A 21359-nucleotide genomic window follows, 5' to 3' on the forward strand; every position below is an offset into this window, starting at 1 on the left:
ATGAGACAAAACCTATCAGGCGAACAATCGGGTCATTAAAAGACGTCCAACTGTTTTTTTTACCACAAAATTCTTCTTTTAAAAATGACCATCCGAGATTATACAATACTCATGATGTAATACCACTGATTCCAATTTCCCACCATGATCACCGTGTGCTCAAATTCTTAATCCTGTGTGCAAGCCCGTTGATCCAATGCGCTGTCTAACGTTTCTTGATGATAATATTGGTGGGGGGGAAAAACCCTATCCTATTGTCACAGACCATTATTGAACCACGCTGTCCCGAAATCATCATCATTGAGGTTAATACGTCCATATCATGACTGCCGCCCACAATTCCAGTCCAACCGTTATAATTTATTACAAGCACGCCCTCATCTTAATGTCATAATCTCATCATTTCTTTCCTGGTCATAACCATAGCAAGTCACACATCATGTGTGCTACATAATCCAGTTTGAGCTAGAGTAAAATTGCGAACTCAGCAACCAAAAAGTTAAAAAGAAAAAAAAAAAAAAAAAGGTTAACTCACGTATCACGTACAACAAGAGATAATGAAATAGGTTCGCAGAATGATCTGTTATCAGCCTTAAGCATATAAACAGGGAAGGATTACCCAACAATTGCTGGTTCTTGCACGTGATTATGTTAAATATTCAGGAAATTTATAGAAATATAAATTTATCAATATTTTAATGGGAGAAATCAGCAACTCTTGAGCTTCAAGCATCCACCTTTGCAGCTGCAGATGCATAGCTTACACTGCTATCCCTCATACTTTTACATTGACTAGACTGCTCGTATCGGAGAAATTTGATCTTTATCTTTGTCGAGGAGTTCCTCACCATCTGATAAAGTTTAAAGATACATGAGAAAAAGGCAAGATGCAGTAAAATAAAAAATATATACAGGTTTAAGCAGACTCAGATGCAACATGAAGATCGCAAAAATAATCTGCGGAACTATTTAACAAGATGGCCAATTATTTCTGAATGCCAGGCATTTTAGCTTATAAAAATGGCTCAAAGCTTCCTTCAAGACACTTCGTGGCTGTTGAAAAATATCCGAGGCACTTACATGAAGAAAAACGCTAATGGGATGGCGTCCACAGATGGTGTTATCATATTCCAACAGATATTGTTTGAATGCATCTGGATCTCCTGTTTCTATTATATCCATGCCCATCGTGTCCAAGGCCTCAATAGATTTGTATATGGCCCCATGTTTCTTCTCATAGTAAGTGTAATTGAACCTGACAATGGAATGGAAAAGTCATGTACAGATAGAATGTCCAATTGCACCGATCAAGAAAGCTAAATGGTATTGGCCCCAACTTCATGAACATATTCAGTAATTCAAAACTAATATCTAAAAAACATCCATCTCCATTCTGTATTCTAGGAAAGATGGTCCGAATAATCTTGAATAATTCCATTAACAATCATTTGTGGGATTGGATTTTAGTTCCTTTTCCTTCCACCAGTGCAGCTTCCAGCTCTATGCATAGTAGCCGCTTTAGTTGCTTTAGTCACTTGATTCGGTGATCCAGAGTATCTACTGATTCAAATAAATAAACAATCCTTTTGCTCCAGCAAATTACTTTTTTCCTTTCTTTATGTTAGTTCACAAACCTGAGTTTAACATAACTCTAAGATCCGAATTAATTACTAAGGGCATACATAACTAATGCACAACCACATGTTGATGATGTTAGGCACTTCCCATTCATCGTATACAAGCGCATATATGTGAATGCACATGTTTATGTGTATGTCCCAAAGTTACAATTAAAGAGTACCAAAATTAGAAATATTTTGCAAATTAACATATTGGAGAAACTTGAACTCTCATGTACATAAAAGGAACAAATAAGTTAGTGAATTTTTATAAAAGACATACCGAGAACCCCAATGACAAAAATCTGAGGACACGGAAAAAAAATTATTTGGATCATCCACATATTTGGCAAGCAATCGTCCATACATGGCTTCATTCTCAGCATTAAGAGCACCAACCAAAATGGGTATAACTTTCACTTGGTGCCTGTTATGTATCATCAAAAGTCAGCTTCAACAAAGATAATCATGGAACTTGTATATATGAAGAAGTATACCCCTCAAATACTTTAGCGAGATATGGCAAGTGCATTTCCATGCTATGTTCAGCCTCATCAATGCGAATATCCATCATTTCAAATTTTCCAGTAGCTTTTAGCTCCTCAATGACTGATAGACGAAAACAATATTAATTTCATAATGTGAAATCATGATTGAATGACAATATATGGTAATGAAAAACTATGGTTCAAGCAAAAATGAACTAAGGAACTCAAAAATAGTCGTGTGTGGATCAACTCAACAACAAATAAAAACACATTGTTCTCCATAGTTTTGATACACGCATATTAAATGTTTTCTTAAAACTCATTATAACTCACAATTCTCAAAGAACACAAGTAGTTACATATATCAAAAAATGAACATCACAATACCTTCCAAATCAATAGGTAGGTCCCCTATGGGAGTCTTGTAAACTGTGGCCATTGAAAGAGCACATTTTGGAGTGTAGTAGTGGTGAGATGGGCCAAGAAGGAACACCCGCAAACTGGAATTATAAGCGTTTTGATATTAGCAACTAATAGGGCAGACAGCTATTTAATATCTCCAAATAATTATTCTTATTTGGTAAAATTATGGGTCATCCGGCTATTACTCACAATCCCTCGTGCCGTGAAATTTCAAATTACAGGTTCGGAGAAAACCATTTATATTGAGCTAAAGCAACAGGAGGAGATACAAAGAGCAGGAGTGAGCTGGAAGAAAACAGACATGTTTGTCGGATCTATGTTCGCAAATGCATAGGCTGCAGCACGACCTGAATACGAGTAACCTGCATGCCTGTGGGTCCAGTACCAGGAATCAATGGAAAACATTACAGTCATTTGTAACTTGAAAAAACAAGGCATTAGAGGTCCATAATAACTTACGGAGCAATTACACCTCGGACATCAGGAGATTTGTCCACGCCAGATGCCGCCAGCCAACCTTCAAGCTCTTCTGCTAATTTCTTAGCTGCAAAGGGAAAGAAATATCAGAACCACTTTCCAAATAATTACAAGGACGTTGACCAGAATGTTGACGAGTGTATACAAAGTTCTTTAAACAAAGCATACACAAGATTTCTGGATAGCTTTAAGAAAATGTTTAATCTTCCGTAATGGTGAACGGATGCAGAAATTATTCCTATTATGACCTATACTAATCTATGTTTCTGAATGCAAATTCACAACAGTGGAAGAAATTCTGAACATGGTTGGCTTCTGCGTATGAATCATCAAATCTCCACGCATGTGACTCGTATAGTAAGAATATTAGATAAATCACTGCAATAAAGTGAGACTGTATATCTGAACTACTTTGAGAATATGAAAATAATAATATGGCAACGTTCAACTCCATGATAATCTTTTTTATAAATAAAAATGGAAAAATAAATAAAGGATATAAATTTATTTAATCCTGCTAGTTACCATGCATTTCAAGTTACAGTTTATGAAACAAAATGTCAACTATAGGTACACTGAAGTAACCGAATTAACAAGTTACTATTACATGGCACTGCTTACCCTCGGGGCAACAAACCAGTAATACCTAATGCCCTCTGAGTTTCTTCCAAGCACACATTAAAATTTTAATACATCCGTTAAAATTCCATTTCAAAAAAAGAAATTTGAAAACAATTGGGATTTTATTTTTTAAACTTGTTACGGTTACTAATCATTATCTGGGGCGTAAAGAATGAAAACTGCGAGAAGAAACTTCATCCTCAATTCTGCGAGAGTTTTTATGAAAGCTTTTCAGTTGCTTCTCTTCCATGAATTTTTGTTTTTTTAACTTTTCTTTTACCTATCAAAAAAAGAAATTACTCATCTTTTCATCACCCAATTTGCTTGGATCATAAAGCGGTTTTTGAACCAGAAGCACAACTTTTTACAAACCCTTAATGGTACACTCAAAACACTTTCAACCAAATTATAAATTTTCAATCTTTTCATGCTATCTGATAACGCACTCAACTCTACTACTCCAACGGACATTTATCTTACTGGAGGTGAAACCGAAAAAAGAATAATTATTTTCAATTAATTTTCCAGAAAACCATCCAAAATTCGATAGCATCACACTACACCCCAAAACCCAGCAGCCTTTTAAATTCTGATAGCTAAAATACATCAATAAGACCACTAGAGTAAAATCGAAACTCGAAGACCTTAATGCATGCAACCGGAATTTCGTGAAGCCATACCTTTTTAACTAAAAAAAAAAAAGTTTTTTCGTTTTCCCAGTGACTGAACAGATGAGTATAGATGTGTAAGAATGCATCTATACTCGCGATCTTCAGAAAAAGGTGTATATGGCTCTACCTACTGGTTTCGCTTGTGAAGGAAACAGGTAAAAGCAAATGACTTAGTAAGAAAGACTTACGATTGTCAGTGTACCAGGAACCGGCATGGGATGGTCTTCTGGTTTTCTCCATGTTCACAATTTTAACAGCAGTAGGGGAAGAAAATGATGTATAATTTGCCAATTTAGGTTGAGATAAAAAAACCCTAAATTATTTTATATATGAATGATCAACTCTCTTTTTCCACGAATATAATAAGCAAATAAATAATTGAGTGTTCCGAAAGAGTGAGAAGTAAGAGTAGTAACCAAGAGGGACAAGAAGTCCGTCTTTATTCTAATTCCACTTGAGCAAGTAACCCTCTTTTCGGGTTTTATCGTCTGCGATTAGATACACTCTGTACGCACGTCAAAGCTATCCGCCGTCTATTGATTTTATTCTCAAATTAGTAGGTAGGTATCACTAAATCATTTAAATTATAAAATTTATAAAATTTTTTATTTTAAAATATAGTTTTTTTATTCGTTATATTCACATATTATATATCATATTTTTCAAAAAAAAAAATTATTATTTTTAAAATAATTAAATTTTTTTACTCATCATTTTTATATCATATATTTAATAAGAGAAAAATAATAAATAAATATAATATAATATGTAATGTGTTGAAATAATGAATATAATTTTTTTAAAAATATATTTTTCAAATCAAATCATACGATGTAATAACACGTGTAAGCCTTAAAATACTGGTACTCAAATATAATAAAAACTGCACGCATTTTATCGTTAAACGGCTACCGTATGAGTTGATAATCGCATAAAATATTTTATTTGATTTGCTCAGCACATCAAATCGAGAATTATTATGTCAATATGTATTAGTTATAAGTGCATTTTTTTTAATCAAATAGAGGGTTATTTGCAATTGGATATTCTAATCTTGAAATATTTGGATAATCAGATTCTTGTATTGTTGGATTACAATATTTCAGAATTTATGCTAGGGCTTATTTGGTTATACAAGATCAAACCATCTCATCTTATATAATCATTACAATTTTTTTAAATTTTTACACAAAATATAATAAATAATCTCACTTTTTCAAATCCCAAAATTAATATTAAAAAATTATATTATAATAATATTTTATTCAACTTTCAACAAAGCAAATTATCTCATTTCTTATAAACTACATAACTAAATGAGGTATGTTGTGAATAGTAGTGAAAAAGTAAGTGAAAAGTAATAATAAAATATTAAATAATAGTAAAAAGTAATGAATAGTAATAAAAAGTAAGTGAAAAATAATAATAAAGTAATAAATAGTTATAGACTATGTTGAGAAGTGTTGAGATATTCTCGACACCCAAACACACCCTAATCTCACCCCCAAACTGGAGGGTGTTGCGTCTTGATAAAGTTAATTCAGTTGACAAACAAACAAACTAACAAACCGGAAAACAAAAATGGAGCAAAACATTAATATATATTTAGCAAGAAGCTTTAACGAAATATTATTTTAATAACAGTATGATCTCTGAATGGAATATGGAAAAGAGAGAGGCAACAAAAGCTGAAAATGCATAACCTCATCCTACATTTGAACAATTCTTATTGAAGAAGTTCGGTGTTCGGTCTCGCCCTTCCGTTGCAATACAAGGAGTGATTATCATTTTTAACAAAAAAGAGACTATGTACTTTGTGATACAAAATGTAGCATACTTCCATTGTTAAGAGTCCATACTCTGATCCCAACAAATCCTAAGAATTTAGTCACCTACCTGTTTGATTTGCAACAACCTCAGCTATCAGAAAGCATCCTTCAAGGCTCACCCAGGTAGATATTGAGTTGACGACTGTCAACACTAACAATATGAATTATCTATTTACAACACGTGATCCTTCAAGCTAGCAGAAGGCCCGGAACTCTTTCCGCCACCCGTTGAGCAATATCCCTTTCCCTATTGTATAAAACTCTGACAAACTCATCGTAGCTTAAACTTCCATCACCGTTTGTGTCAAACACTTGGAAAATGATTTCAACCACATTATCAGAGAGGCGTACGTCGCACACCTGATATAGCATAAATAATGCCATTTAAGTAAAATAAAGCCAGGAGGAAACAGGAAGTAGGCTATTGAACAAACATTACTGCACAAAATCTGAACCAAAGCAGTACATACATTTAGCAGAACATACATTTAGCAGTAAGGATTAAAACAAATTTGAGATTGTAGGAAATTTTTCTATGCATTCTGCAAATTTTAGTTTTCTATGGCTCTTACTGAATTGTCCAAATATCCTGATAAGACCACATGATAAAAAAGAAAAATGAGCAATCTGGACAACTTGCTTTCATGCCTTATTTTAGAATTCCACACTCAGGTGCTGCGTAAGCCAAAAGTTAAGCACCCACAGTTATTAAAAAGTCCCCCCACCCTTTATAAGGGAGCCTCTCAGCCTGATAACTTAATATAAAATGGACTTTCACGATGATATCCACCAGTAGGAGCTCATCATACACAATCGTATTGGGTGTTGTACAAAATGAGGTAGTAATTTACAGCAAGCACTGTGCTACTCATTTTAAGCCAACGTTTTCATGACTACTGATGCAGAGGCTTTCCTACAAAATGAACTCAAAAGAAAAAGTCACAAAATAGAGCCACAAAAGAAGAATTAAATCAACAAGGACAAGTATAGTACATGTGAGGCAGCTCGTTGAAAGTCATTTCTTCTTAACAGGCCATTAACTTCTCCAAAAGTGAAAAGGGCCAAAGAAAATGGCTTCAATTTTTGGCGTAGCTCTGCAAAGTTTTTGAACTCCTCAAAAGTAATGCGTGTATCCCTAAGTTGGGGAACATTGCTCAATTCATCAACCCGATCAAGCAACCTGCCTATATGACTCAAGTCGGCAGAAGCAACCATGGACAGTGCAAAGTCCTTAGCTGATATAGTTCCCCGTAATTTGTAGTCATAATGAGCAAACTCCAATTTCAGAATCTGCAAAATAAATTTTATATTCATATAGACTACTTGAAGGCAGCATTTAGAGAAAATATAAAAAATCTACAGAAAATCAAAACAACGATATTTATTGTGGTAACTTAAAACAGCAAATCAGGAAATTTCAAGAGTAATGCACATGTGCACCCTACTTATACGTTCCCAAGATTGCCCCATATAAAGTGAGCAAGGCAACTTGATTGAAAAAAAATATCAATATCCTATTCGCCTCTGATATCAACTTGATGTCAACTACTACTTGAGACACATTTGACATCAAACTATTCTTTTAGAGAGGAGAAGAGTAAAATGCACACTTAGATTTTTTCTAGGTTTTATGGGAAGCCATTAGTTATACCAGCCTTCCCAACAATCACTTACAAATCACACTTGCAAAGTTTAAAGTTGATAGCCGGCAATGAAGATAGGGCTTTTCTTTGAATTCAAAACATACAGATCATCATGGTATCGTAGCCTCAGAACAATCAATACAACATTAAATTAGAAAACTCCCTAACCACACAGCTCTTCATTTTGCACCCAACTTTCTTCACATTTGCAGTAATTTTATTTCCCATTGAAATGATGCATTTAGCACATATAAAAGTGCATGTACTCTGTTCACTGGCATTTAATATAATGTCTACTTTATTCCTTATCTTATCTAGCTCGGTAGACATTAGCAATACTTTTCCTTTCTTGGGTGGTGTACGTTAGCAAACACAAAGTATTTTCAAGTAAAAAAGGACATTGCAAATTTATAAATGAATGGGACCTGATCTATGCTTTTAATTTAGAAGTTATAAATTGCTACAGTACTGCTGCTATACATCTCTGATTTTCATCATCTATCCATCGTAAAGTCCCAATCAAAATTCTCTTTATAATTTGCGCCATGATGAATCATAAAATGAAATATGCTTCATCTCTATCTTTCAGTTATCAGTTATGGCTACAGTTTTAGATCACTGATTTTAGCACCATCTCAACCTTCAGGTTACCTACGTTTGGATTGTTACTTTTAGGTTGGACAAAACCCCATGGTAACAAGCAAATCTGCCACTATTGAACTAAAATATAAGTTACAATTACATTAAAAATTCGTGGAGAAGGGGCAGGGGACTTACTTCATCATGCAAATCTCGCAGAAATTGGAAAAACTTATCATGTTGGAGTCGTTCATTTCCATGTTTACCAAAGAAATACTCCACCAGGCCTCCGTTTTCTACTGAACCAGTGAATTTTAACCCAGTTCGATGCCCATCCCTGTGTTGAGCCCCTTGTCTATTATGAGATCGCATCATAGCCATCACTTTCTTGAATTCTTCCTTATCTACCTCTCTATATATGGAGATGGAAGGCCCAAAGTATGCAGAAGAAGAAAAAGAGAAAGAAAAACAGGCTAAAGAAAGTAAATGGAGTAAGAGATGCAATTAATAACAACCACGCATAAAATAACACCTTAAAATGTCGTTAGAACAAAGATTTGATGTTGTGGTGTATTTTCTGTCAAGAATATCAGTCACAAATAATGGTATATAATAAGTGTAAAATTTTTAATATAAAGAAATATATATCATATGAAAGGAAAGATTTCTTTTTACAAGTGTATATCAGAGGAAACGATAATGAAGTGCAGTGTTTGTTTAAAGCATTCTCTGATCATAGTAAAACCCTAATTGGAATCGTTCCTCAGAAATATTGCAGTATCAAATATTAAGTAATAATAAGTTTTTATCATAGAACCCAACAAAAACTAACAAGAAATAATAAGCATTTATATGCCAATGTGTAAATGACACATCCAGTTTATTAAAGTGCATTAGTACCAACCCATTGTTGTCAATGTCAAACACTTTGAATGCCACGGAAAAGCTTGATTCTGGGATGCTGAGTATTGTCACAAAAAAGATATACCTGTTAAAGTAAAAATCATAAGAACTGTAAACTTCAAAAGAAGCAAAATTCTATAATGCACTTAACTTACTATAAATATTGTATCAACACCCCCCTAAAAATAGAAAAAAGAAAAAGGAAACTATAACAATAATAATGTAATAAAAAAGAATAACAAATAAGTAACTCACTCTTTAAAGGATATGAGTCCATCATTGTCCACATCAAAAAGCATAAAAAAATCTGAAGTATCACAACGTAACTCTCCAGGACTCCTTTCCCCTTTCAAATATCCTTCTCTGACAAGGTTGGATTCAGATGGAGGGAAGACAGGAACAATTGCCCGCATTAGGTCAGCTGGTTTCATAAATGATTCTCCTTCCAGTGACCGAAAAGATGCAAAGTACTCAAAAACCTTGAGTCAAGCATGGCACAAGACATTGTCAATGGGACGTGCATGCAAAAATTTAAAAACAAAACTATGAAAAAATATATGACCTTTCGATATATTCAACCTACAGTATAGGCTGTAAGGTCATGTACACATATAGACTACAGGTCTATGCCAAGGCTGAAGGACAATACTGTTTTCCAAATTTCGTTTTTACAAGTGATAAATTCATTAAAAAACACGAAAACAAAATGTCTGGTTTCTGGAACAATAATGCCGTACAGAAAGGTCATTACATTAGAACAAAAGAAAGGTTATTACATAGTGGAGCAACTACATAACCAAGTACTATTCACACTATGACTCCAAAATACATAATTCAATTAATGTCGTATAGAAAAGGAGATTTAAAACATGACACATTGAAAGAAAATCTAGGTATTTCAGGACACACTAAAACGGATTTAGCAATATAAATATCCATATACCAAAATTTTCAAGCGGAGTTAAAAGAATAGCTAAACAAGGGATGAATGTAAAGAAGGAAGACAATGACACCGAAAACAAGCATATTTATGCCAAAATAATATAAATAATTTTACAGCTTCCAGAGTATTTATATCGATAATGCATATAGAGTTCACGGAACTGCTTGAAAATTCAGCACATGACAGAGCTAAGGCCTTCAAAATTTATAAATAGTCACTGAAAACTAAACCCTATGCCAAAGAACGAAAGAATTATAGCCCTCTTGAAAGAAGTCAAATTATGTGCAGCGAATGAAACAGCGTGTTTGCAAAAAATTATGAATACCTTTTCAGGAGGACTCCGCAACCTTAAGCGCTTCTCATAGTTGAAGAAAATCTTTCTCCTAAATGCATCTGCCATCGCAGTAACAAATCAATAATTCCAGAAGTATATTCACAAGATTACGCACTCGATTCTTTAATCGTTAATCAAAAAGAAAGGGAAGGCAATTGACATTATTATCATCATCATCACCTCCAAAGAGGTAGTAGGAGCCAACAGGTAAGGCTAATTTGCGAAATGCAGAAACCGTAGATTCAGCGGTGGCCGTTGACCAGTCAGCGAAAGACAACAATGGCTTCTTGAAAAGAGCGAAATTGGAATCGGGAGAAGGAGCGGGAGTAGAGGACCAGAAAAGAAGTGCTAGGCCAGAGCCAACGGTGATCCCCGAAGCCCATTTCAGAAAGGAGCCGAGAAGAGGGCTCTTGGTATTGGGGATTGAGGCATGGATCTGGGACAGAGACGAAGAGGATGAAGGTGCAGATTGAGAGAATCGACGAACTCCAAGCGTTTGGATCGGGGCGAGTTGATGGATGGACGGTGGTGCGGATATTTTCAGGGACGCAAAGGAACGCATAGTCGGATCGATCGTGCTCAGGGTATTTGTTACTAACCGATCAATCTGTACGAGAAAAAAGTATATATAGAAGGTGGGGATGGGAGCCTCAAGTCTTTGTTTTCAGTTATTAAAGTGATCGTATCGAGGGTCGGTAGTTACAAAACGATCGTTTTGCACACGACCAACGTGGTAACTAGTGAAGGACTGAACAAAAAAACCCGAATCTCCGGCCCAACCCGTTTTCTGAAATAACCCGAATCGAAAACCCGGCCCGTTCACTGTTAAAATTGAAAACAAATATTACATGTTACCTGATTTAAACATATTTCGAATATCGATTCTCATTTCAGCGCTGTCTTAAGACTTCTCTCTCTCTCTCTCAACACAACCATGAATGTGCAGTTAGTTAGTTCTATTCCTCTTTGTTTCTATACGCATTTTGAGAAAGAAAGTTTCAAGAACAAAACAAAACACTCTGATCTCCCAGCCATAGAAGCGCAATCTGTTAGATACTTTATCTTCTGCCCAAGAAACCACCGTCCGAGAAATCAAGCCCAAGAATAGGAGAATCATAGTACAATAACATCTTCTTCGTTTCTTTCATTTTGTATCAGAGTCTTTCTTATTTTGTATTTCTGGATTTATGGGTTTCTTTTTTTCTTTTTCTTTTTTGGGGAGGGGGGGTGGTGGGTGTGAAGCGAGATGTGAAGGGTGTGCCATGGAAGGAGGACTTGTGGTCTAAGAAAGATGGTTTTGGGTTTGAAGAGAGTGAAGAAGTGAGGGCGGTGGCCATGGCTGCCATTGAAGTGTTTGATATGGTTCTAGCTAACTATGGGATGTCTTGAGGAAAATGGAGTGAAGGCTGAGAGTGATAATTGTGAGAACTGAGAAGCGTGTTTAAGAATTTGGTTTGGCTAGAATGGCTTGGTGAGGTATGAAAATATCTTAACAAAAAATCTAGACACCGAGTGATTAAGGAAGAAGATAGAATTTCAGTGGTTCATAAGGTTTTTTAGGGTTTTGAATTCTTGAAACCAAGTCGACGCTTCCAAGAGAAAGTACCAAAAAAAAAAGGGTAATTGGTTAACGGGTAATCGGTATGCCATATACTACTACATATATATACGCGAATGTGAGAGTAACACTATTTTTGTCTAATACATTTTTCCCATTTTACCCCTATTTTGTTTACGTTTTTGCCAAATTGCCATTTTTGTCATCTCCTTATTATTTGCTTAAGAGAAATGCAATTTTGGTGGAAGATCCATGAGGGAAAAGAGTAGATCGACGGCAAGGGAGAGGAGAAGCTTCGATTGGGGGCTGGGGACCACTCGTGGTTGTAGCTATAGGTGGCGGCACATGGTGGGTATATGGATTTGGTGAGATCCAATAGCTAGAGAGGGGGGGGGGGGGGCTTTGGGAAGGAAGAAAGAGAAGAACCTAGGGTGGGAAAGTTGCCAGTGACTCGTGATACCATCGACGTGCAATGGCGGCAGCGGTGGCCAGTTGATGAGAGGTGGCGTGAGAGAGAGAGAGAGAGAGAGAGAGAGAGAGAGAGAGAGAGAGAGAGAGAGAGAGAGAGAGAGAGAGATGGGATGAGAGGAAACTGGGGCTTCGAGGAAGAATCCATGGTGGGGAGGGGATCAGAGCATTGTTAGGGTGGCCATTAAGGAGGTGGCGCCAATGGGGGGGTGTAGTGGGTGTGAAGTGAGATGCAAAGGGTGTGCCATGGAAAGAGGACTTGTGGTCTAAGAAAGATGGTTTTGGGTTTGAAGAGAGTGAAGAAGTGAGGGTGGTGGCCATGGCGGCCATTGAAGTGTTTGTTATGGTTCTAGCTAACGAGGGGATGTCTTGAGGAAAATGGAGTGAAGGCTGAGAGTGATAAGCATGAGAACTGAGAAGCGTGTTTAAGAATTTGGTTTGGCTGGAATGGTGTTGGCAATGTATGAAAATATCTTAACAAAAAATCTAGACACTGAGTGGTTAAGGAAGAAGATAGAATTCCAGTGGTTCATAAGGCTTTTTAGGGTTTCGCATTCTTGAAACCAAGTTGACGCTTCTAAGAGAAAGTATCAAAAAATAAAATAAAATAAATAAGGGTAATCGATTAACAGGTAATCAGTATGCCATATACTACTACATATATATATACGCGAATGTGAGAGTAACATTATTTTTGTCTAATACTTTTTTCCCATTTTACACCTATTTTGTTTACGTTTTTGCCAAATTGCCATTTTTGTCATCTCCTTATTATTTGCTTAAGAGAAATGCAGTTTCGGTGGAAGATCCATGAGGGAAAAGAGTAGATCGACGGCAAGGGAGAGGAAAAGCTTCGATTGGGAGCTGGGGACCACTCGTGGTGGCAGCTATAGGTGGCGGCACATGGTGGGTATACGGATTTGGTGAGATCCAATAGCTAGAGAGAGGAGGGGGCTTTGGGAAGGAAGAGAGAGAAGAACCTAGAGTGGGAAAGTTGCCAGTGACGACGTGCTCGTGGTACCATCAACGTGCAGTGGAGGCAGCGACGGCCAGCTGATGAGAGATGGCGTGAGGGAGAAATCAGAGAGAGAGAGAGAGAGAGAGAGAGAGAGAGATGGGATGAGAGGAAACTGGGGCTTCGAAGAGGAATCCATGGTGGGGAGGGGATCAGAGCATTGTCAGGGTGGCCATGAAGGAGGTGGTGCCAATAGGGGGTATAGTGGGTGTGAAGTGAGATGCAAAGGGTGTGCCATGGAAAGATGACTTGTGGTCTAAGAAAGATGGTTTTGGGTTTGAAGAGAGTGAAGAAGTGAGGGTGGTGGCCATGGTTGCCATTGAAGTGTTTGATATGGTTCTAGCTAACTATGAGATGTCTTGAGGAAAATGGAGTGAAGGCTGAGAGTGATAAGCGTGAGAACTGAGAAGCGTGTTTAAGAATTTGGTTTGGCTGGAATGGCGTTGGCACGATATGAAAATACCTTAACAAAAAATCTAGACACTGAGTGGTTAAGAAAAAGATAGAATTTCAGTGGTTCATAAGGCTTTTTAGGGTTTCAAATTCTTGAAACCAAGTCGACGCTTCTAAGAGAAAGTATCAAAAGAAAGAAAAAGGGTAATCGGTTAACGAGTAATCAGCATGCCATATACTACTACATATATATGCGAATGTGAGAGTAATACTATTTTTTTCTAATACTTTTTTCCCATTTTACCCCTATTTTGTTTACGTTTTTGCCAAATTGCTATTTTTATCATCTCCTTATTATTTGCTTAAGAGAAATACAGTTTCGGTGGAGGATCCATGAGGGAAGGGAGTAGATCGACGGCAAGGGAGAGGATAAGCTTCGATTGGGGGCTGGGGACCACTCGTGGTGACAGCTATAGGTGGCGGCACATGGTGGGTATACAGATTTGGTGAGATCCAATACCTAGAGAGAGAGGGGGCTTCAGGAAGGAAGAGAGAGAAGGACCTAGGGTGGGAAAGTCGCCAGTGACGACATGCTCGTGGTACCATCGACATGCGGTGGCGGCAGCCAACTAATGAGAGGTGGCATGATGGAGAAATCGGAGAGAGAGAGAGAGAGAGAGAGAGAGAGAGAGAGAGAGAGAGAGAGAGAGAGAGAGAGAGAGAGAGAGAGAGAGAAATCGGGGCTTCATGGAGGAATCCATGGTGGGAAGGGGATTAGAGCATCGTCGGGGATGCCATGAAGGAGATGGCGCCAATGGGTAGCGACGAGAGAGGAGAGGGAAAAATATGGGGTCTAGGTTTTAATCCTGACCTTTCATATTAGGAGTTTTAATTCTAATCTAACGATGAAGATTTGAACACATAGAAAATGTAAAATAAACTAGATATATAAATAGAAAATAAATTAAAATTGGATTAAAAAAATTTTTTTTTTTTAATTTTTAGAAAAAAATTATATTATACAGGAGTGCTAAACTACACCCCATCTATTATTTTATTGGATTCATTTTCTTAGTTCTCCATTTTATCGAATGGTGAGTCTAAGTCCTAGAGCCATTAGAATCACCTCTAGTTTTTATTTTTTATTCTTTTAAAAAGAACAAATATTTGCTCCAAATTTTATATTCTTGACTTTAATTTTAACTCAACCAAAACGATGCATGCCCACATTAATTATTTCTTACACTTAATTCATTTCAATGCATATTAGAAATCATTGTGATTTTTCTTTTTTTAAAATAAAATTAAAAAAATGAATTTAGATATATTGTAATTGTATTCAATGATTCATAATTTTATACAATAGAAATACAGAACCCTACTAAGTGACCAAACATTTAACTTAAAAAACATCCTAACAAGCTGAGGGAAAGTATTTCATGATTTATAAATGCATATATATATTTTTATTTTTTTATTTTTAAATAATAAATTAAACTTATTATAGAAATTTATAATTTTTTTTTTAAATTCTATATGGTTGTCCTACTTCTCAAGAGCTATCATTTGATTCATTTCTACGGCATAATCTCACCCACTTTAAGTAATTATTTATTGCAAAAAATTAAAAATCATACCAAATAATACAATAAATACCCTAAAATAAAATTAGACATATTAAAATTTTCAATTAAAGTATGTAGAAATAATGAAATGTTATTTCTAATTTTCTAACACGTAGACTTTGAAGAGGGAGAGAGCAGGACAAAAAATTAATAGCAATTCATTTTTTTTATTGAATTCTCTCATTTTCAAGTGATAGCGATAATTTTTTTGAAGTAGTGAGCAAGATAGTGATAATTAATAAATTTATTTATCTAGGTAAATAAATAAATAAATAAAGTATGCAAGATTCAACAGGGAGTGGAGCTTTGATATAAAACAAAGAACTCATAAGATCACCTGCATCTGAAATTTAAGATACACAGTAAGCCACCGATATAGGCAATCAATCTCAAGGGACGTCGGAAGGCTCCCACAGGGCCACAACCCAGATTGGCAAACTCTCATTCACCTTGAAGTTCCACTATATATCCCATGTAAATTGTAATAAAGCAACTGGATATGACTATAACAACAAATTTGTGTGCCATAATTGTAAAAATATGTCCATCTTGTAGCCACGGTAAATCATTTGATCTCATCATTTTAAATGATGATTCCTTACATAATAAATATAACATCATAATTGTTAAAATTACGTAATTATTAATATTCTCATTAATTTTAGTTGTCCAATCTATCTAGAAGTAGATGAAGATATTGGATGTATATCGAATGTTATCTTCGGACTAATAGTAAAAGAAATATTAAATTGTATAACTGTTGATCTCTTCGAACATACAGACAAAGTAAAATGTTTAGTACATTACGCCTTTATATTTTTTCATTATTACATGTGCACCTATTATATTTAGTAAATATTGTAACTACAATTTTAGAAAATGAATGGATTATGTACTTCCGCAAAAAAATGAATCAGTATGGACAACTGCATTAGAATAAACTCAAAGTACTCTCTACCTGTTCTATAAATCAAACTACATTATAAGTACTCAAAATCTCTTATTCTTAAACTTCTCACTATTGTAATTATATACTTAAATAATTAAGACACTAAATTATATGTAAAGTCTATACTTCTTTTTTTATTTTATATATTTTATTCAATTTTTGTTTAAATTTCTTTTTTTTATCTTTTTATTTACTATTTTATACTATTTTTTATTTTTTTTACTTTTTTATTTTTTTATATTTATCAACCAGGCATGCACGTTGCCCTTACTAATATAGTATTAAAAATAGAATGGAAGACTCAGGCCCAATAAGGGAAGGGATGACATGGGAATAGACCGAATGAATGGCCTCGATCTCTAGGCTAGGCCCATTACAATGATATATCATACTGGAGCCGTCTTCGGTCTTCCTCTACAAGTAACGATCAGATGAGTCCGTAAATATTATATAATCCTTTTAAAAATGAAGGAAATTTATTATTATAAATTTAATTTTGTTTACATAAAATGTATATTTATTTATTTATTTTAAAATAATAAAAAGATGCTTACATCACAATTATAATTATATTTTTATTTCTAAAAATGAATTTTGTATTTTTTTTTTTTTACAACTCCGATTTAATTTTTTAATTTTTTACAAATTTAATCGTGCAAAAGGTGTAGTCCTGGGTTTAAAATAGCATCGACATGTCATATCGAGCAACGGACACGATCATATTTCATTGAATGTTGAAAGACGAGCCGAGCTTTTGGTGGAGGTGATGCGAGCGCTCGAATGTCACAACAGTTCTGAACTTTCTAGGAAGAAAAATGTCACTCTTTTTGCTGGTGACTGCTAAAAGTTACTGTTAATTTTATTTATCTATTATTATTATTTGAATATTTAATAATTAATTAAATATTTTTTAATAATATTATAATTTTTTTTAATATTAAAAATATGAATAAAAAATACAAAAGTAACTAGGAAAAACCGACGTACAACCGCACTGCATAAACGTGGGAGTAACTGGCTAGATTATGTGGAAGATTAAAATAAACAAAAAATAAAAAAGCAAAAATGCAAATAAAAAAAAGAAAAGAATGAAAAAAACACTAGTTCTTCTACGTACGGTACAGCCGGCTACTTGCAACCGCCGTACAGTTGGCTATCGGGGCACTGTTGACGGTACGCAGTCAAAAAAAAAAAAAAGAGACAGAGATCATGAGAAACCTTGGAACGAAGTCTTCCCAGTTTCGTCTACAAATTAGATATTTTCTTCTCATTCCCTCCATTTTTCACTTGCATTATCGGCCGAAGTATATCATTAAATAAAAAATAAAAGAGAGAAGAGAAGAAGAACAAAATGAGAGAGAAATGTGGAAATGAAATCTAGGAAACCAAATCTAACTCCCGTGTACCTGTGCAAGGAAATGAAATCCCGTGTACATCCAGCCAAATCGAAGAACTGATCTAGGAAAACAAACTCAACCATCAACACTTACTGCAGTGTAAGGAGATTAAAACGGGAACTGATCTAAAAAATCCAAGACAGAGGTCGTCGCTCAGAAAAGATGATCCAAACCCAGCCAAAGAAAGCTATCGAATCTGCCCCAACTGGTGGTCGTTGCTGTGGGTAGCCAAAGAGGTATTTGTATGATTGGTCTGAATTAGTTATTCATAGAAATACAAAATTAGTCATTGTGACTGATTTATTTTTTGATTTAAAAATTATGCAACTTTTTTATCTTTTATGTGAATTTGCTCTTCAGAAACTAGCTAATTTGTATTTTAATTTGCCTATAAAACAAATGTCACAGGGATATGGGTGTAAAGATCCTCATAGCATGAAGAAAGATATGGGTTTAAAGCTAGATACTCATATTCTCCATTCAAGTTTATTAGTTTGTTATAGCAGTTCATAGCATCTTGGAACTATGGCAGGGAGGTACGTGGTTGGATCCACGAATGCGAAGATGAAAAACGAAGAAGAAGATGAGAAGATGAAGTTGAGAATCAGCTAACTTGTTTTCGTGGCTTCGTGTCTGTGATGAAGGGAAGGGAATCTGCTTGCATGTGACAAGTTGAGCTTGCATATGAAACACAGCGTTTCATTTGTCCACGTGGAGTCCCGTGCTGCGGGGGTTATCTCTCCCGAATGCAAATAGAATTTTTGTTAAGCAAATGAGCAAAATATTGCACTCTTTTTCTATTCCATGCTTATATAAAATCCTTTATTTATATATATATATATATATTCCATAGCTTTTTATGACTCTTCTTCACAAGCAAAGGACTCCACCACAAATAATCGGGGTATAAAAGGGTTGACTGCAAAATTTTTGAAGGATTTGTACATATATATTTGCAAATTGATTTGTTCATCTCCTCTCTCTCATTTTGCAAACCCATAATCGAGTTGGTACGTATAGTCTTGCATCTTGGTAGGGTAGCAAAGGATTAGGTTGTGAAGAAGAAAAGGAAGGAAATGAAGTTTTTTGAGTTGTAAAGATGAAAGCAATGGTGATCGAGCATGACTAAGATGAAGGCCATGGTGATTGGGAATGGAGTTTTCTTTGTGGGAGAGAAGAAGAGAAGTTACGAGAAACAAGTAGCTAGAGGAGGGAGGGGGGGCATGAAGAAGAGCAGAAGGAAGAAGGTGGGTCATGGACTCATGATGTGTTTTGTTAAAAATGTTTCATTTTCCAATGTCATGATTGCACACCAACTCTCCTCACGTTCGTAAAAAGCATTTTTCAAAAAAGAAAACACAAACAGAATAAAGCGGGAAGCAAAGTAAACATTACATTTTTCAGATTTATTTTATGCTTGGCCACTAAGAATTTTCAGATAAAAATTTTGAGTTTTAAAATAAAGTATTAAAATATTATATTTTAATATTATTATTGTTTTGAGATTTAAAAAAGTTAAGAAAAAGTTGAATTATTTATTATATTTTATATTGAGAGTTGAGAAAGTTGTAATGATGAGATGAGAATTTTGAGTTTGAGATGAAAATTTCAAGTGGCCAAAGCCGCCAAACACAACCTGATTGTGTTTGGCACTGATACGTTGTTAAAGCACTGATACGTTGAAGAATTTCTCCACCAAGAAAAAAAAAATCCAATCTCTTAGATTTCATCATTAACATATTTCTCCCAAACCAATTTCCTAGGTTTTTTTTCCAAACTCATTTTCAATGCATTTCTATTATTTTTTGTTGATCTTTCCAAACTTATTTCCAAGATTTTCATGAAAAACACTACACTTCATTTCAATATTTCTTCCAAACCAATTCTACGATTTTTGTAAAACCTATTTCTAAGTTTTGTTTAATAACACTACCTATCAAAAAGAAAAAGAAAAAATTCGTGGATTTCCATACACATTTCCAAGATTTTCATGAAAAACTCATCTATGAGATTTTCTTGTTGATCTTTCCGGACCCATTTCTAAAATTTTCATGAAAAACCAATCTCTGAGATTTTCTTATTGATCTTTCCACACCCATTTATAATATTTCCATAAAAAACCCTGCATTCACCTAGTGTTGTCTAAAAACAAAAAATTCTAAGCTCCTCACCAGCCCAAAACAGATTTCATCTGTTATTTTTAAATAAAAACTTCCGTGGTTCACCATGTCAGCCGATTACCCAACGATTACATACGTCGGTTGCATAAAGCAATACTGGATAACGGCGTAACGCAAGCTTTGTCACCTGTCATTCTTTTCCCGCCGGTTGTTTTCTTGAGCAGACACGACATGTGAACCCACATGCCTTACATAAATATAAAAGTTTAAACGTTAAGAAAAATATATTCGGAATTAAAAACGAATTATAGACGGGACAGATTTCTTCGAAACACCGCCGTCTGAGTCCCATTCATTTATCTTACACCTCACTCTTCCTTTGGCTTAAAGGCAAAGCGAGGAAGAGAAAAGTGCTAGGCCTCACAATATTCTTCTGTCTCTCTCTCTCCGTATCTTTCTTGAGGATACGTCTAGTAAATCCAATGACAAATTTTCACTACTCTACTTCTTTCTTTATTTGTTTCCCTTTTTTCACCAAATATCTCATCTAACATTATTATTTAATTAAAGCATGATCTCCCTCTTATAAGAAATGTGTGATCCGTGTGAACTTTCATCCTCTGCCCATTCACCTGTAACCCTTTACCATTCAACAAAATAAAATATGGTATCCCTTTCTATTTCTCATTCCTTCTTTCTTCTCCACCTTTTGATCCCCCGCCCCCACATTATGTCACACAAGTCACATTCATTTATATCATGTGACGTGGCAAATAGATTGCTTTCATGGGAGAGAATATAATGAGCACACGCCACCTTTTCCATTCCATATAATTTTTAGTTGATTTTTTTCTTACGTCATAATAAAAAAAATTATTTTGATTTTGTTTTCGTGAAAGTCATATCTGCTTGATTTCGTTCTCTTTTTTAAAAAACGCTCCATCTTCCACAAAGCTCTGATGTTTCATCAAACGGCCCTCCTTTTTCCAGTGCAAAGGTCACACATATTCATAATTTCAAGTTTCATTTATTTCGTTTGAAGTTCGTTAATTCGAAGTCCAGAATCGGAAGCCATGACATCAGACCTGCAACAACACAAACAGAAGAAACCCAAGGTGATAAAGATTTACAAAGTAAATCAAACAAACAAGTAAAAAACAAGACAGAATATAATTTATTTCTCTTTTGAAAAAAATAAAAGAAAAGAATAGGTACAGAGGTTCTGAGAATTAAAAAAGAAAAAAAAAAGAGCAAAGAAGAGAATCATACCTCACACCGAAAGCAACGGGACCTGATCAACGATA

The 21359-nt window shown here is 35.1% G+C and overlaps 2 protein-coding genes across 3 annotated transcripts; both read right to left on the reverse strand.

Annotated features, from left to right (window-relative positions):
• Positions 1–543: 543 nt before the first annotated feature.
• LOC122317076 (protein MEMO1) lies at positions 544–4714 on the reverse strand. The gene is made up of 8 exons (XM_043133978.1): positions 4488–4714; positions 2990–3074; positions 2832–2900; positions 2495–2607; positions 2117–2228; positions 1903–2046; positions 1081–1255; positions 544–851 (listed from the first exon to the last, which is right to left on the reverse strand). The coding sequence occupies exons 1-8, from the start codon at positions 4537–4539 to the stop codon at positions 726–728; spliced, it is 876 nt and encodes a 291-aa protein (XP_042989912.1). The 5' UTR covers positions 4540–4714; the 3' UTR covers positions 544–725.
• Positions 4715–5994: 1280 nt separating this feature from the next.
• LOC122316658 (calcium uptake protein, mitochondrial) lies at positions 5995–11195 on the reverse strand. Of its 2 annotated transcripts, none has more exons than XM_043133347.1 (7): positions 10711–11191; positions 10522–10589; positions 9509–9732; positions 9255–9338; positions 8549–8762; positions 7122–7418; positions 5995–6488 (listed from the first exon to the last, which is right to left on the reverse strand). In XM_043133347.1, the coding sequence occupies exons 1-7, from the start codon at positions 11090–11092 to the stop codon at positions 6318–6320; spliced, it is 1440 nt and encodes a 479-aa protein (XP_042989281.1). In that variant the 5' UTR covers positions 11093–11191; the 3' UTR covers positions 5995–6317. The 2 variants fall into 2 exon arrangements, with proteins under 2 accessions (XP_042989281.1, XP_042989282.1); XM_043133348.1 differs by lacking the exon at positions 5995–6488 and adding an exon at positions 6647–7041 and having other exon boundaries at positions 10711–11195.
• Between the last annotated feature and the right edge of the window lie 10164 nt (positions 11196–21359).

The sequence above is a fragment of the Carya illinoinensis genome, chromosome 7 (assembly GCF_018687715.1).
Source record: "Carya illinoinensis cultivar Pawnee chromosome 7, C.illinoinensisPawnee_v1, whole genome shotgun sequence".
NCBI classification, from domain to species: Eukaryota; Viridiplantae; Streptophyta; class Magnoliopsida; order Fagales; family Juglandaceae; genus Carya; species Carya illinoinensis.